Raw genomic sequence first — 17,966 nt, 5'->3', positions numbered from 1 at the left:
TCCAAGTACGATAGTATCAGCACAGAAACACACTGGGGACCAGTCTCAATGATTAAAACCCCTCAGGTCCTTCCTCTTGATGTCAGGGTACCAGACATACTGGGCATTGATCCCCAGAATGCTCACAAGCCTCCTGAACCTGGTAACACGTGCCTCAGAAAAGGCTCAATGAGAGGCCAAGTCGAGCTGACAAAAAGGGGCCTCTAATAAATCAAGCATGCATTGGCCAGTGCAAACAGATCATCAGCCCGATAAGAGATTAGGGCCCAGAGATTCCAAGTGAGAGCTGGGACATGGATGTCTCAAGTGACACCCTTTCCCTGAACACATGATATCACCATGGGAGGGCCCTGGCCCGAATCGGGTTCCCATACACACGTGCGCCCTCACCTTCTCCAGCTTGTATCTGATGGAGGAGACAGATAGACAGTTCCATACGGACAGCTGTCCATGTGATTTAGGGATTTAAGGAGAAAACCACCAAAGAGCCCATGCTTAGCCTCCCTGTCTGACCCTGTATGTTTTCAGTCAAAAGGACAGAAAATCACCTCCCCATAAGGGCAGGCTTAGTCTAGCTTGGCAAGCTCACAAGCTAAGGCACCAGGAGAGAAGATGGCAGAGCACGTCCAGGGCCGCGCAAGTACCCAGAGTGGGAGCTGCTTAAAGTCTGAGGCGTCTTCCTCCTGGCCCTCTCCTTTTGGCTCCAAGCCCTTTCTCCCTATCCACCACTACAATATGTTTTCCCTGGTGGTACAACTCGGTTCCGCCTACCACTCAGCACTCTCCTCCTGTGAACACACATGTGTGGGCTGCAGCCTTTCCAGGCAAGGGGAATGTGGTCATGAAATGTGGGGCCAGGGCAGCAGGGAGTCTGGGTTCAGCTGACTCCTTCTTAGGGGTCTTAACCTCCTTCCCAGTTCTGAACTCAGGCTGCCGGCATGGTCCCCCGGGCAGGAGAGTTCTGTTCAGGCCAGCGCTTTCGGCTGCTCCTGACTGGCGGCGAGCTGAATCTGCTGCTGGAGAAAGGGCTTCTGGGCCCTCAGGTCCAGCAGCCCGAACATGAGACTTTAATATTGCTCACACTACAGCAATGATGGGGAGCTCCTGGTCAGGGGTGGCCAACCTAGGAAAAGAGGCAGGGAAAAGAGCTGGTCCCACATCTACACAGCAAGGTTTGTAAAGGGTCTAGTCTGCCATCACTGCAAACTGTCCTGTGTTCTTTGGACTTCAGGTGCTTCTGACTAGAATGGTTTCTAATTTTTGGATGGTTAACCTCTGCACTAAGGTCCCTTTGCATTGCTGAAGTTCTATGCTCTAAGATTTTTTCGTTCTCCACTGTTCTAAAGTCCTTCCAGATTTGACGGTTTATTCTAAGGGTCTCCCAGTCCTTTCATTGTAGAGTGCTACAATAGCACCTCAACTGGGTTGCTTGCTCCCCCAACACTCCAAAGAAAAGGATATCTGCCGTCCATGTTTATCCACCGACAAGGGGCGCCTGTGAGGAGATCCAAGACGGTTGCGGTCCCGATATACTCTGTCCACTAGACCATGATGCCGAGTTGTCCGGCTGGTATCCAGGCCTGATGACTGAAAAGGTGTCTAGGAGGGAAGAGAGAGGAAACAGAGAAAGAGAAACCCATACAAAGTTATCAGCTGCAAAAGGCAGAGAAGAACAAGCCTCCCTCCTCCCTGTTTAGCTGAATGACAGAATTCAATTTCCTTTCATAGTTCCCTTTCTTACCTCCCCCAGCCCCACCCCAACCCTTTCAAAGCTCTGTCTGGCCTCTTCTGGTCTGGATCAAATGCAGGAGATATCCAAAGGCCCTTGAGCAGAATGCATCCCCAAGCAGAAAGAGGAAAACAGATGAGGTCAGGTCTCCTTCCACATACATCATTTCTTCAACCCTCTAAGATAAGACCCTCAAACCCTTGAACAAACTTGGCATGGAAGAAATAGAAGAAATAGAAAGTTGCCCAGGAATCTGCTGAGAGCTGGTGCATGGAAAGGATGGGGAAAGAAAGTAGGGTAAATAGGGCAGGGCAAGGCTGGACCAGGTGCAGAAAGCATGCACGGGGCAGCGTGCATCTAGATGGAGCATCCAGATGGAGGCAGTTGGAGAGTACCATCCTAGAATTGACAGCAAGAGGGGTAGGAAGAAATGAAAAGGGGCCCGAATGCCTTCAACACCTTCTGCAAGCTAACTCCTTGGTGGGATGCTCTCCCTTTTTCTGGTGTATTTATCTCTCTCCCCCTAACTTCTCCCTTCTTTTCTTCTTTCCTCTCCCCTCATAACCACAGTATTCTCAAGTCTCTAACAAGACACAAAGTTCTTTGTGTTGGGAGTGGTCAGTTGGTATCTGCAGTTCTCAGGTTCTGGGTGAAATCCAAGCTCTTCAGAGGAAGTTCAAGGCCTAACTTCCTAAACTATATATTCTGCTGACTATTTTTTCTTCTTCTTGTTCTTGTTCTTCTTCTTTTTTGCTGAGGCAATTGGGGTTGAGTGACTTGCCCAGGCCACATAAGCTAGGAAGTAATAAGTTCTGAGGTCAGATCTGAACTCAGGTCCCCTAACTTTTTTTTCTTCTTGAATTTAGAAAATAAAGAGTGCTCTTCAATCTTTGTCCCCAATGCCCTATTTCTAATGGGTCAAGGGTAGAGGGTTTTAGATATTTGCCAGGCGTACAACCCTTGACTTCTTCCCCCAGGATTGAAGTCCTGCAACTGGCAGCCGGCTCCTAGCCCAGTGAGTTTTTCCAAGTTTGAACATGTAACTTCTGATGCATCTCCTGGTCATAACCTCTAGTCAAGGGCTGTGAGCCCATCTCTGCCTTCTCTCCAACTGCTCCTTGCTGTCAGGTGCCATGATGTGTACTCCCTCCCTCTTGCTGCCATGCCAAGAAAAGAAGTAAGAGGAGGCCCTGGTCTTCACCTGGAAGTCTGTAAATTCTAAATGTACTACTTTCATTTAGGGCCAGATGAGACAAAGCTCGTCTCTCCTACCATCTTGCATGACTTTAAGCTTGATGTGCTTTCTCAAAACTGTAGGCAAAGATCTATTTCAATAATAAAGCTTTGCTCCCATTTTGTAACAATGATTTTGATTTCTGTTCTCCATCACAAATGAAAGCTTTGTTCTTTCTCTGTAGAACTGATCTTTTTATATTTAGCAAATTCTGATTCTCCTTCTGCCCCAACATCCCTCCAACACACCTCTTCTGTACTTTTAATAAAGCAGAACCCCAAAGGAACACTCCCTCCCATCTTGTTTACATCTCTGTCTGTAATCCAGCACCATGAAGAATCTGAGAGCAGTTGGAATGTCTATGTGCTGCTTCCCCCAACCTCCTACCCTGCCTCTCCATGGAAAATTCCCAGCTGCCTTTTAGGGGTTCCAGAAGGATGGGCACTCTCCGGTTTGTAAGGTCAGAATCCATAACTTTTTCACCAGGAGTTCATGGCAAACTAGATTACAAGAGATCCAGTTTCTTTTAAATTAAAACCACTCATTCAAACCTAGGCACAGAAGGAGCAGACATGGGAGAAAGCCTCAGGGAGAAGAGGGAAGTTGTGACTATCACCCTGTATTGGCTGTTGTGTTCTTCCCAGGTTAACCAGAAGAGATTTAGCTCTTCCCCATGATTTTTTTTTTTTAAAGAAAAACATGCCAACATGGTGCACATGCTTAGATGCTGTCTGATTAAACCATGGGCTAAAACAGCTCAAAAAGAGCTGCTGCTGTCCATCAAGGAAGCAGGGAATGTGGGATAGACTACAATTGGGTCCAAAGAGTCTATCAACTAAACAATATGCATTTTTCAAAATTGGGATGCGGAGCAAATCCATTTTCATTTGACAAACCAGAACAACTCTTTGGGAGCTGTAAGGGTGCGTCAACCAAACAGGGCGCATACCAAGAGAGAGAGAACAGGGAGTGTCCAAATACGTATCTGCTCAGGGAATCTCAAGCCAGTCCCAAATACGTATTGGCACCAGCCTCAATACACGTTTACCAAAGAGATAGGAGCTGCTCCCAAGGTCTCTCCAAGAATTCCGCTGCACTGCAAATGCAAAGAACCGAAACATTCAGAGATCCTACTCATCCATCCACCTCCCCACTTTGGGTACACCCGTGGATCTGTATCCCTGCCCTTGCCCCCACCTGCTCATCACTGCACACAGTTTCTCCCAACCTTTTGGCTATGGCTTAGAAGGGGAAAGCAGCCAACCCACCAAAAACTGTGTGGTGCTATGGCTGCTCCAGCAGAAAGCCTCAACTTAGAGTGTTTGCCCAGGCAGTATTCAGTAACTTCATAAAAATGCTTGTTTTCTTGGGGAATGACATGGTGGCTAGTGAGAACAATACAAAGAATACTAAAATCCGGGAAGGAAATTTGCTGGGATAAGGACTAGGTGGGAGGGGAAATCAAGAAAGACAATTTTAAGGAGATCTAAATGATTTAATTCAAACTCACTGAGCAGTGTGATAACATAAACATATCTAAGTAAATCATTATTCACATGAAGTTACCTGGGGGTGAGGAATGAGAAGAAACAGGTCATTTGGAACTGGATCAAGAGATCCTCAGGGGGAAAAGGTCAGGAGTTCCTGAGCAAGCCCTATTTGCAGCTTTCTGCTTAGCCTGTTACTATGGACTGCTAAGCCTGAAGATCCAAAGACTCAGCCTGTATATGCTGAAATCATTTTCTAGCAGTGGGAAAGGTATGGCTCATAAAAGGAACAACTTATTTTCTAATTAGTCATGCCTCTGTCCAAGCACAGCCCAAAATGTTCTCAAACAGGACCCCAGGCCATGGCCCAGTTTTCACACTGCTCCCCCAACACATACATCACCTCCATCTGCAAGTCAGTAAAAGAAGGAATGAGTGAGACCCAGGTTGCTGGATCTGAAAACAGCTTTTCCTTTGTTTTAGTGAGTGGAATTTGTCTTTAATTATCTATAACACAGACAGTAAGGTGCTAGAACATGCTCTGTAGAATAATTTGTTAGGGCAATGACATCTTAGTAACAAGAGACTTCACTAGAGGGATCTGCCAAGAAATATTTGCAGAGAAGTGGGGTCAGGCTGCTGGGTTTTTCTTCTGAGAATTACAGGGCTTGTGGATTAGTCAAGAAAGAAGAAGCCAAGTTCCAAAGTCCCCAAACAGTTACTGCTGCTGGTAGAAACTGACCAACAGGTGTAGTGGCTGCTGAAACACTCTTGTGCAAATAGCATTCTCACTATGGATTCTGTTGACAGGGAAAAGACCCAAGGAGGATCCGGGAAGTCTTAGCCAAAGCAGAGACAGCCCCTGGCTGGCTGCACTCTGAGGAGGAAGGCTCTTGCAATCATATGGAGACCCCCAAAGTCTGAAGCGTTTCTTTGGGCCCACCAGTTTTGGATGCAGACACACACCAGATTTGCGCCGTTCACCACACTCAGCCAACCTGGGTCATGGAGGCTATTGATGGGCAGGAGGTCAACTTCCCCAATCCTTGGTGGACTGGAATGGAGAATTGAGGCTTAAAGAGCAGAAGCAAGAAAGGCCACTTACCTGGAAGGGCAAGTCCATGGAGCTGCTCCCAATCTGATTCACATTGGGCAGGGACCCTCCATAGTACTGGCCTCGGCTCTGTCCCAGCTGTAGATACTGTGTTTTCTGTAACTGTAACTAAAAGGAAGAAACACATTGCAGCTGCAACAAACAGGGAATGGGCTCAAGTCCCCAAACACACCCCAAATAAAATGCAAGATTGAAAAAAGAGAAGACGGCTTAACCTGACTGGAAAGGCATGTCCCAACATACTATGGAGAGAAGAAAAGGGGGAAGCAAGAACTTTGACTTCTATCTCTGACCTGCCACTGATTCATAAGGTGTCCCCCCACTTTGGGGGTTCATTCTCCTCATTTGTAGAATGGGGCTGGATGCAGTGATCCCCACAGTCCCAACTGCCTCTAGTTTGTGTTCCAAGGCCCCTGCCAGACCAGATCTAGCTGTTAAGTTCCCCGATGGCTTTTACATTCTAGGAGTCTAATCCAACAGATTCAATTACTAGATTGACTATTTACACAATGATAAATAAGGAATGCAAGCAAGAGAGATATTCCTGACATCCTTTGGTCTAATCTCACATATGCTAGCTTTATGGTTCCTCCTGAGATTCTGCTTCAATTCTGATCCCAGCTACAGCTGTCATACTCTACAAAATGGCACTCTTTTTCATCTCATTGCAGAAAAGAAATTGAGTAGCAAACTTTGGACAGAGACAGCAACCAAGTCCCAGATAAGCCAAAAAATGCCAAGGGCCAGGCTCTGTTTTGTACACCATCCTATAAGAGCATGGCTTCCTTTGCATAACATGGACATTTCTGGATGGATGCAAGATGCAAGCAAGCTGAGAGAAATATTACCAAGAAGGCCCTTCACCCCAAGGAGCCACTTGAATGGCTATAAGACAAGGCCGAATCTGAATTTGAATGCCTTTGATATGGAAGAAACAAACTTTTTAATGACAGCCTAAGTCCAGAGATAGAGGAGATATTTTGCTTTGAAAGTACTATACATCTCTTTAAAAAAAAATACACAAATATACACACACCTGTGTCCTGTGTCTGCATCTATGCAGATTAACATACATTAATCAGCTCAAAAGATGTATTTCTAAGGAAATCAACTCTATCCCATCTAACTATTTCCTTGCCCGTCTGTTCAATAAGAAACAGACTCTTCACTTGTTATCCACCTCTCTCCTTGTTGCTAGGTCACGTTTGTTCTTCTTTAACCCAAAGAACACCATGCCCTTCCCTTGCTGTGTGCAGCACTCTTTCCTTTTAGCTCAGGCTCCTCACTGTTCAGCCAGCAGGGCCTCACTGCCAGTCTGGAGACCCTGCTTCCCAGCCCACCTGGCTTAAAGCACTTTAGAGATCCTCTTTTTTTGAATCATTTATTCATCGTTCTATCCAAGGAACACGATTGCCTGACTGATAAAGTACTTTAGAATCACAGAGCATTAACATGAAGGAACTTCAGAGTATCCAAGTCTCACCTTAAGCCTGAATCAGTCTCTCTAGAGTCCTTGACAACAATGAAGCTTTTATAGGAATATTTCTAATGATAGATCATTTGATCTATCATTCTATCATTCATTATATTATCAATCTATCATTCTAATGATAGACCTATCGAGGTGACACCTTTTATACAGCTTGTCCCCATTAGAGGCCTGCTGTAATATAATTAGAGTTCCTCCTAATATTAAGCCCTAATCTGCTTCTCTATGTCTTCTCTTCATTGACTTAGTTCTGGGGCCACATGGCCCAAAGTCCAATCCTTTTGCTAAATGGCAGACCTTCAGGTATTTGAAGACAGGGATCACATTTCCCCTGCCTATTTCCCAAGTTTTCTTTCCCAACCTAAGCATCCTCTCAATTGATCTCGTATGTTTTTAGTAGCTCATGTATGAGTGGCCAGTCTGGTCAATAATTCCTCATCAGGCTCAAAGGGATTATTTCTCTCTCTCTCTCTCTCTCTCTCTCTCTCTCTCTCTCTCTCTCTCTCTCTCTCTCTCTCTCTCTCTCTCTCTCTCTCTCTCTCTCTCTCTTTTAAACTTTCTCAGCCTCTAGTAGCAAGACATTTAGAGATAGGTAGTGATAAGTCTCTTATAGTCAGAACGTTCAATTCTTGGACACTATGCAGATTTGGTTGCTAAGGTACAACACTGTGTATATCAACAAAACTGTCTCAATTTCCCTCACAAACAGATGCTGCCAGTGCACTCTGTGAGCAGCCTGGGGCTGCTCACAAACAAGGCTCAAAAACAATCTCTTTTAAAAATAAGGCATCTCAGTCACCGGTAGCCCGAATTGATCCAACTTTACCAAAGCTCTCTTGCTGACTTCCTAAAGGACGGGCCTTTTCTAAGCTCAGCTGCTGACTATAAACATGGGACTTGAATTCCATCAGGATGTCTACAAAGAGTCAACCATTCTTGGAGGTAGGTAGTACAAGAATTATCATCACAATTTTACAGATGAGGAAACTGAGGTTTGAAGAAATCAAGTGAATGTGCCAAAATTACTAAGTGTTTGAGGCAGTATTTCAATCTGGAGTCAACATTCTACTGGAAGAACGCAATTATATCAATATTGACATTCTTACCAATAAATAAAACCAAACAAATAAATAAAACCAAACAATATAAAGAAGTTGAAGCACACATTACCTCTGGAAAGACTATATAGTCGGTAGAGCTGGTTTTATAGTGATCACAGACAATCAGAAACATAATCTCAAGTTATTTGGTCAATTCACTTCACAGTACCCATAGGAAATATAAGAAAAAGGTCGTCACTACCAACACCATTACCACCATGCAGGTTATATACCAAAAGGATAGCTACCAAAGATAAAAGGGTAGAAAAATTTTAGGAAGAATTCTAAAAGACTCTCCAAATTATATCAACATATACTTTAATATTCAGTGATTTCCCTACAAAAGTGGACATGGGAAGGGCAACAAAAGTCAGAAAATATGAAAAAAGACAAAGAAGTCAAAAACATATATTAAGATTATTTTCTCCAAAAAGAGAATCAGGCAGTTTTAAACATAGCAAACAGCAAATATCATCAAAAAAATATCTTAAGGGATTAAAAAAAAGACTACTGATATGGAGAATGATTTCTGAATCAGCTGTATATATATAGTCACACCATCAACTCATTAGAGAAAAGATCAAAATCAATACCAAATTAGAAAAAATAAAAAAGAGATGTAATGTGAAAACAAAACAATGCTGGCCTTCTTGGCAAGATGGCTGCCCTAAACAGGAGGCAGATGGCGAGCTCCCACATACCTACTACAACAAAAACCTGAAATCCGCAGGAGGATGAATAATGATCAAGAAATCTAAAGAGAAACTACAATAAGTGATTTTTTTCCACTCTAGAACTGCACAAGTCAACCAGAACCCCTCAGGCAACAGGAAATAGGATCACCAGAAAAGACAGCAATACATCCCAAAGTAACCAAGTCTGTAGCTTCCCAAAATAACTACATGGGCCAGAAACATATATAGTCTTCAGAGTTCTGTGTTCAGAAACAGCATGAGGAGAAAGACTCTCAGAAAACCCCAAAAAGCTCCATGTTGGTTAAAAAGCTCAAGGGTGGGGAATTTGGAAACCACAGGTAGCAACTAGCACATGACCTAATGCCCAGACCAGGATACCTCAAATCAAGAGGTAGTATTGTCTTCCACTCCCACCCCCCCACACCACTCCTACTCCAATAGTATTTTATTTTTTCCAATTACATGTACAGATAGTTTTCAACATTTATTTTTATAAGATCTTGAATTCTAAATTTTTCTCCTTCCCTTTCTTTCCTCCTTCCCTTCATTTCCCTCCCCAAGACAAGAAATCTGATATACGTTATACATGTACAATCATGTTAAACATATTTCCACATTAGTCATGTTGTGAAAGAAGAATCAGAACAAAAGGGGAAAACTGTGACAAAGAAAAAACAAAAAAGTGAAAATAGGATACTTGGATCTGTATTCAGAGGCAACAATTCTCTCTCTGGATGTGGTCAGCATTTTCCATCATGAGTGTTTTGGGATTGTCTTAGATCACTGCATTGCTGAGAAGAGCCAAATCTATCATAGTTGCTCATTGCACAATGTTGCTGTTACTGTGTACAATGTTCTCTGGGTTCTGCTCACTTTATTCAATATCAGTTCATGTTAAGTCTTTCTAGGTTTTTCTGAAATCCACGTCCTTATCATTTCTTATAAAACAATAGTATTCCATTACATTCACATACAGGAACTTGTTCAGTCATTTCCCAATGGATGGACATCCCCTCAGTTTTCAATTCTTTGCCATCACAAAAAGAATTGCTATGAATGTTTTTGTATGTAGCATTCTGCATTGGGAGAGAACTGAAGATAGAGGACTCTGAATTTCCATGGGGGGGGGATCTGATCCTAGGCAGACAAAAGTCAGCACTGAAATCCAGATGAAACAAGGCAAAACAAAGTAAGGGAAGCCATCCCTCTCAAAGTGCAGTAATATATAAGATAGAACCTGGCACCGGCAAAAAGCCCCAATTGAGAAAATAAAGCTGAAGAGACAAGTAAATCAAAGAAAAAACAGTATAAAAATCTAGATCTACAGCACTCCTAAAAGAAGGAAGAGGATAAAAAGCAGAGACTTCAAAGGAAAAAATGGGTTTTTTAATACCTTAAAAAAAATGAAGCAAGAGATATAAAAATGAAATAAAAAGCACTGGAGCAAAGAATTTGATGAATTAATATCTGAAATTTTATGTTTTCTTCTATTTTTCTTTAAAAAAATCTTTTGATTTTTGTAATATTATCCCTACTTAGTGATTCCATTACTTGGGGTAAGGTTTACTTTCTCTTCATATCTACTTCTTGTTCCCATTCCTTCACTGTCATACTCTGAAATCAAATGCAAGATCACTTATCCCTACTCCTTACTCCTATCATTCATCTGACTTACCTCTGACTAGCTTCTAGTTCCATCAAAAGATGATTTATCAGACCTGAAGAAAAATCTAATGCTACAGTGGAAAGAAGAGTGGATCTAGAGAAAGAGGAACCAACTCAATTGATTCCTTATAGCCTCTAGGATCAAATATAAAGTCTTTTGTTTGGTTTGGAAAGTTCTTAAGACACACCACCTTATGCCTTACTCCCCTCCACATACTCTCTCTCATTCAGTGACCCTGGTCCCTTTGCCATTTCATGAACAAGCTTACATTTCCCCTCTCCAAGCATTTTCACATTTTCATTTCCCCATACCTGGAATCCTCCCTCTTATAGTCTCAGCTTCCTATAAGTCTCAACTACACTCCCTGCAAGAAGCCTTTCTCCTGAAAGTACCAGCTTCTTGAATGCTAGTGTACCTTCCCTCCATTAATTATCTTCAATTTATTCTGTATATCTTATTTTTAAGTTGTTTCAATGTTGTCTCCTCACACTGTATTGCAGGCTTCTTTAGGGTAGGGACTGGGTTTTGTCTGTCTTGTTTTCCTCATGGTTTAATATAGTGCCTGGTAAATAGTAAGCACTTAATAATTACTTGGTGACATCTCAAATTAGGCTTTATGTGAATAAAAAGGTCTTCTGCATCTAGAATGGCCAGTCTGCCTCTATTGTGCAAACTTTCAAAGCAGCTATAACCAACTGGGACATCCCTCTTCTATAACCTCAAGTCTTCTGCAAGTGAAATATTGTTAGTTCTTTCAACTGATTTGCATATGGCATGGTTTACAATTCCTAATCTTGAAGATCAACTTTGGAGGTTATTTGAATTGTTGCTTTTCCTGCTAAAACCGATATTCAGAACAGAGCCCAATATTCCAGAAAGGTTCTGTCAGATTATAAGGAGACAATCACACTTTGGTTGCTCAAATATACGAAAACCATGTATCAAGTTAAAATAATGTGCCATCGTGATCAAAACAAAATACTTTTAAACAAAACCAGGAATTATCATCCTATCCAAATATCTAAAAATCAGGGATCAGGGGAAAATTTCATTAATCTCAAGATGAAACAATACCATTTCAAAAACACTTCAATGTTCAAAATCTCATCCTAAGTCATCAGTATTCAGTAATGAAAAATTTAATTTAAATCAGTACTTTTCCTTTACCACTATACAACTTGGGAAGCAAGGTAGATTATAAAAAGCATTAAAATGGAAATCAGAAGAGTCTTAAGTCTCAGCTCTGTCTCTTATATGCTATATGGCTTAGAATCTCCAGTTCTTTCCTATAAAATGAAGGGGTTGGATCATCTCTAAGGTTACATCCAACTTCAAACTTATTCTCTATTCCTTTTCCTATGGCATTCTCTAATTTTCTATTCCTGTAGTGAAACAAGGTTGCCCACTATCACCATTACTATTCAATATAGTACTAGAAACTCTAGCCTTGGCAATAAGAGCCGAGAAAGAGATCCAAGGAATTAGAGTAGGAAATGAAGAAATCAAATTGTCACTTTTCGCAGATGACATGATGGTATACTTAGAGAACCCCAAAGACTCTGCTAAAAAGCTATTAGAAATAATTCAGAATTTTAGCAAAGTCGCAGGATACAAAATAAATCCACATAAATCCTCAGCATTTTTATACATTAACAACACAATCCAACAGCAAGAGATACAAAGAGAAATTCCATTCAAAATAACAGTCGATAGTATCAAATATTTGGGAATATATCTACCAAAGGAGAGTCAGGAATTATATGAGCAAAATTACAAAACACTTGCCACAAAAATAAAGTCAGATTTAAATAATTGGAAAGACATTCAATGTTCTTGGATAGGCCGAGCGAATATAATAAAGATGACAATACTCCCCAAACTAATCTATTTATTTAGTGCTATACCAATCAGACTCCCAAGAAACTATTTTAATGACCTAGAAAAAATAACAACAAAATTCATATGGAAGAATAAAAGGTCGAGAATTGCAAGGGAACTAATGAAAAAAAAGTCAGAGGAAGGTGGTCTAAGTGTACCTGATTTAAAGCTATATTATAAAGCAACCATCACCAAAACCATTTGGTATTGGCTAAGAAATAGACTAGTTGATCAGTGGCATAGGTTAGGTTCCCAGGACAAGATAGTGAATAAAAATAGCAATCTAATCTTTGACAAACCCAAAGATCCCAAATTTTGGGATAAGAATTCATTATTTGACAAAAACTGCTGGGAAAACTGGAAATTAGTATGGCAGAAACTAGGCATGGACCCACATTTAACACCACATACTAAGATTAGATCAAAATGGGTCCAAGATTTAGGCATAAAGAACGAAATCATAAATAAATTGGAGGAACAGGGGATGGTTTACCTCTCAGACTTGTGGAGGAGGAAGGAGTTTGTGTCCAAGGGAGAACTAGAGACCATTATTGATCACAAAATAGAACATTTTGATTACACCAAATTAAAAAGTTTCTGCACAAACAAAACTAATGCAAACAAGATTAGAAGGGAAGTAACAAATTGGGAAAAAATTTTTACAGTTAAAGGTTCTGATAAAGGCCTCATCTCCAAAATATACAGAGAATTGACTTTAATTTATAAGAAATCAAGCCATTCTCCAATTGATAAATGGTCAAAGGATATGAACAGACAATTTTCAGATGATGAAATTAAAACTATTTCCACTCATATGAAAGAGTGTTCCAAATCACTATTGATCAGAGAAATGCAAATTAAGACAACTCTGAGGTATCATTACACACCTGTCAGATTGGCTAAGATGACAGGAACAAATAACGATGAATGTTGGAGGGGCTGTGGGAAAACTGGGACACTGATGCATTGTTGGTGGAGTTGTGAAAGAATCCAACCATTCTGGAGAGCAATCTGGAATTATGCCCAAAAAGTTATCAAAATGTGCATACCCTTTGACCCAGCCATACTACTACTGGGCTTATACCCCAAGGAACTACTAGAGAAGGGAAAGGGTCCTGTATGTGCCAAAATGTTTGTGGCAGCCCTTTTCATAGTGGCTAGAAGCTGGAAGATGAATGGATGTCCATCAATTGGAGAATGGTTGGGTAAACTATGGTATATGAATGTTATGGAATATTATTGTTCTATAAGAAATGACCAACAGGAGAAATACAGAGAGGCTTGGAGAGACTTACATCAACTGATGCTGAGTGAAACGAGCAGAACCAGAAGATCATTATACACTTCAACAATGATACTGTACGAGGATGTATGCTGATGGAAGTGGATTTCTTCAACATAGAGAAGAGCTAATCAAATTCCAATTGATTAATGATGGACAGAACCAGCTACATCCAGAAAAGGAACACTGGGAAATGAATGTAAACTGTTATTTTTACCTTCTGAATCCAATTCTACCTGTGCAACAAAAAATTCGGTTCTACACACATATATTGTATCTAAATTATACTGTAATATATTTAACATATATAAGACTGCTTGCCATCTGGGGGAGGGGGTTGGGGGAGGAAGGGAAAAAATCTGAATAGAAGTAAGTGCAAGGGATAATGTTGTAAAAAATTACCCATGCATATGTACTATCAAAAAATGTTATAATTATAAAATAAAATAAAAAATTTAAAATAAAAAAAAAAAAAAAAAAAAAAAAAAAAAAAAAAAAAAAAAAAAAAAATTTTCTATTCCTGTGACATTCTATAAGGTCTTCCCACTAATCATGACATTAGGCTTTGTAAATCAATTTTTATCTTTTTTTTTTCACATTACCAACATTTCTCCCAGTATCCCTCTCCAAGAGATAACAGATAAAAAACTATATTTTTTCAAAGCAAAAAAAGAAATCAATACATCAAAAAAAATATATGCAATAATAAACTACACCCAAGGACCTCTCAGCTCTGCAAAAGGGAGGATATATCTCTCTCCTTTGGGGCCAGGCTTATTCTTTATAATTTTTCAACATTTACTTCTGATTGTTCTGTAGTGGGTCTTTCCATTGACATTGTTGCAACCATTGTGCATGTTGCTTGCTTGGTTCTTCATTCTGCATCAGCTTCTGTCAATCTATTTTCTCTGTGTCATCATATTTGTCATTTTTTTTTATAGCAATGGTGTTGAACTCAAGCAAAAACCAATTCCTGCAGCCACATACTGACCTAGAAATCTATACATGAATATTATCTGTGTTGCATTATCAGTGTTGCATTATGTTTTTTTTTCTATTTTGTTAAACATTTTCCAATGATCTTTTTATCTGGTTCATTCCTGAGTCTTTTTAACAATGAGGTGAGTCACTGGGACTCTTTTTTGCCTTGCTGTCTACCTTAGAAGTCTATGTTGTTTGTCTGTCACTCTATGCTGACATTGACTGGAAAAATGATTTCTTGTGATTAATGATTTTCTATTTACTTGCCTATTATACATACACACACGTTATCTCTTCCATTAGATTATAAACTCCTTGAGGATAGGAATTATCGTTTACTTCCTTTTGTATCCTTAGTTTTTAGAATAATACATTGCACAGAGTTAAGTGGTTAATAAATGTTTATTGATTGGTTAAAAAAAAAACATAATGAGGTGATTCACACCAATTCCAATAAACTTATGATGGAAAGAGCCAACTGCATTCAGAAAGAGAGCTGTGGGGACTGAATGTGAATCACCACATAGTATTTTCACCTTTGTTGTTGTTTGCTTGCTTGCTTTTTTTTTTCTTTTTCATTTTTTTTTTCTTTTTTGAGCTGGTTCTTCTTGTGCAGCATGATAACTGAGGAAATATGTATAGAAAAATTGTACATGTTTAACCTATCTGGATTACTAGCTGTCTAGGTTTCGAAAGGGGCAGAGAAAATTTTGGAATACAAAGTTTTGTAAAGGTGAATGTTGTGTATTAGTTTACCTGCCATCTGGGAGAGGGGGTGGGAGGAAAGAGGGGAAAAATTGGAACAAAAGGTTTTGCAACTGTCAGTACTGAAAAATTACCCATGCATACATCTTGTAAATAAAAAATTATAATAAAAAAGGTGAATGTTGAAAACTATCTTTGCATGTATTTTGAAAACAAAAAGCTATTATTAACTAGTTCCTTGAGGAGTTTGACATCTTAGAGCACAATAATATTCCATTATATCCATGTAACACAGTTTGTTTAGGCATTTCCTAACTAATGTTCATCACCTTTGCTTTTAATTCTCTGTTACCTCAAAAAGTGTATCATAAATATTTTGGTATATAAGGACTCTTCCCTTTTGTCAATGATCTCCATGGGACATTTGCCCAACTATGGAATCTGGGTCAAAAGGCAGGGACATTTTAGTAATTTTATTTGCAAAATTCCAAACTGCTTTCCAGAATGGAAACCACTACTTTACTAAAAATGTAGTAGTGTGACCTAACATTCTTTTGAAGGATTCTCCTAGCTCTAATATTCTTTAGTCTATGTTCTGAGATCTTTCTCAGCTCTGACATCTATGTTGCAAAGTTTCCTCCAGCTCTAAAGTTTTATATTTTATGACAGAAGGGACCTTAAAATTCTAATTCTAAAGTTATTTCTAGATCAAATAAATTCAACTCAACATGCATTTTATTACATATGTGCTTACTACATATAAGTCACTGTTAGGTGATACTTGGGATGCAAAGACAAAAGTGAAAAATTATCCCTATCTTCAAAAACTCACAAGAAACATAACATGTAAACAGTTAAGAACATAAAAAATAATCTGAGGACAGCTCTAATCTTCTAACTCCTCTAGCTTCAACCTTTCATGTTTTACAATCCTTCCAAACTCTTATATTCTCTCCCTTAAAAGTCCCTCTCAACTCTGATGTTTTAAATTCTTTTTCACCTCCGATCTCATTTTTTCAAAAGTTTCTTCGAGCTCTGATATTTTATATTTTTTCTTCATTTTTTTTATTACAGCTTTTTATACACAAAACATATACATGGGTAATTTTTCAACATTGACCCTTGCAAAAACTTCTGTTTCAACTTTTCCCCTCCTTCCCTCCACCCCTTCCCGTAGATGGCAGGCAGTCCCGTACATGTTAAATATGTTAAAGTATATGTTAAATACAACAATAAATACAATATTTCTTGTTGCACAAGAAAGATCGAATTTAGAAAGAGGGTAAAAATAATAGAAGAGAAAATAAAAATGTAAGCAAACATTAATAGAAAGAGTGGAAATGTTATGTTGTGGTCCATACTCATTTCCCAGGGTACTTTCTCTGGGTGTAGCTGGTTCTGTTCATTACAGATCAATTGGAACTGATTTGAATCCTCTCATTGTTGAAGATGGCCACGTCCATCAGAATTGATCATCATGTAGTATTGTTCTTGAAGTTTATAACGATCTCCTGGTTCTGTTCATTTCATTTAGCATCAGCTCATGTAAGTCCCTCCAGGCCTCTCTGTATTCATCCTGCTGGTCATTTCTTATAAAACAATAATATTCCATAACATTCATATACCACATAATATTTTATATTCAAAGATGCCTTGAAACCCTAGCATTCTATTGTTCTAAATTTTCTTACCAGATGACATTCTATGTTCTAAGGCCATGATTCCAGTTCTATAAAGATTAGAATGTTACGGTTCTCCCTCAGATATTGATGTTCATAATTTATATGGTTTCTTCTCCCTTCCTTCAACTCCCTCTATACTCTAAAGTCCTTTCTAGCTCTGACTTCCTACATTTTAAAGTCTTTTCCAGCTGGGATGTTTTGTTTTTGAGATTCCTTCCAGGTCTAAAAACTCTATGGTATTATGGTTCGCAGAAGCATTTTGTATAGCTTAGCTCCTCCTAACATTTCCACTCATGAATTATCCGGGGAGTTTTTCTCTGCATGAAGGTATTAAAAGAGCATTTCCACCCAGCCATTACAAGTCTGTCACTTCAATCCCTTCCCAGCCCTGTTCTTGACCTTTTGGACTTTAAAATCAGGCTTCTTCTGCTGTCTTGTCCTGGACCTTCCCTCAGCACTCTGGAGTCTCTTAGCACCCTTCTCAATGTTATGTTTTCTAACTTTCTAGACTTCAAAATCATGCTCCTCCACAGGTACCCTCAGGTTTTCCTCACCCCCTATATTTTCAGCTCTCTTTCTGTGTTAGAATTTCCCACTAGACTATGCACTTCTTTGAGAGCAGAGATTTTTTTAACCACATTTAGCTTCCTTCCTTCATCCTCTCCTTCCAACCACATTTCTCTGACCCAGTCAGAGCCAGCTCCAGGCAGCATTATCTGTCCTTCTCCACTCCACTCTGTGTGACTTTGTAGTAAGGATACCATTTAAAAGGTCAGAAGCCAACAAATTTCAAGTCTCTGGTGACTACCATGCCTATGTCTCCTAGCAGAAGATTAGGTATTCAATCAAGAGACATGAAATTGGCTTCCTATTTCAATCTCTAAAACGACCACTTCAAAAGCATGGGACTCTGGAGTCAAAGGC

The 17,966-nt window shown here is 39.7% G+C and overlaps 1 protein-coding gene across 15 annotated transcripts in view; it reads right to left on the bottom strand.

The window, feature by feature from the left end:
• The window catches only part of CRTC1 (CREB regulated transcription coactivator 1), a 118,954-nt gene that overhangs the window by 36,214 nt on the left and 64,774 nt on the right, over positions 1-17,966 (bottom strand). For 6 of the 15 annotated variants that reach the window (XM_074302875.1, XM_074302904.1, XM_074302913.1 and 3 more), the window contains exons 2-5: positions 5,556-5,672; positions 4,012-4,059; positions 1,462-1,599; positions 391-452 (exon numbers count right to left, since the gene is read on the bottom strand). In XM_074302875.1, the coding sequence (XP_074158976.1) occupies positions 391-452; positions 1,462-1,599; positions 4,012-4,059; positions 5,556-5,672 (365 nt within the window). Of the gene's footprint in view, positions 1-390; positions 453-1,444; positions 1,600-4,011; positions 4,060-5,555; positions 5,673-17,966 lie in introns of all 15 variants that reach the window. The other 9 variants (XR_012488247.1, XR_012488258.1, XM_074302885.1 and 6 more) reach the window with 2 other exon arrangements.

The sequence above is a fragment of the Sminthopsis crassicaudata genome, chromosome 1 (genome assembly GCF_048593235.1).
Source record: "Sminthopsis crassicaudata isolate SCR6 chromosome 1, ASM4859323v1, whole genome shotgun sequence".
Classification (NCBI taxonomy): domain Eukaryota; kingdom Metazoa; phylum Chordata; class Mammalia; order Dasyuromorphia; family Dasyuridae; genus Sminthopsis; species Sminthopsis crassicaudata.
The sequence above is the reverse complement of the archived record's forward strand: the minus strand, read 5'-3'. Positions and strand labels throughout refer to the sequence as shown.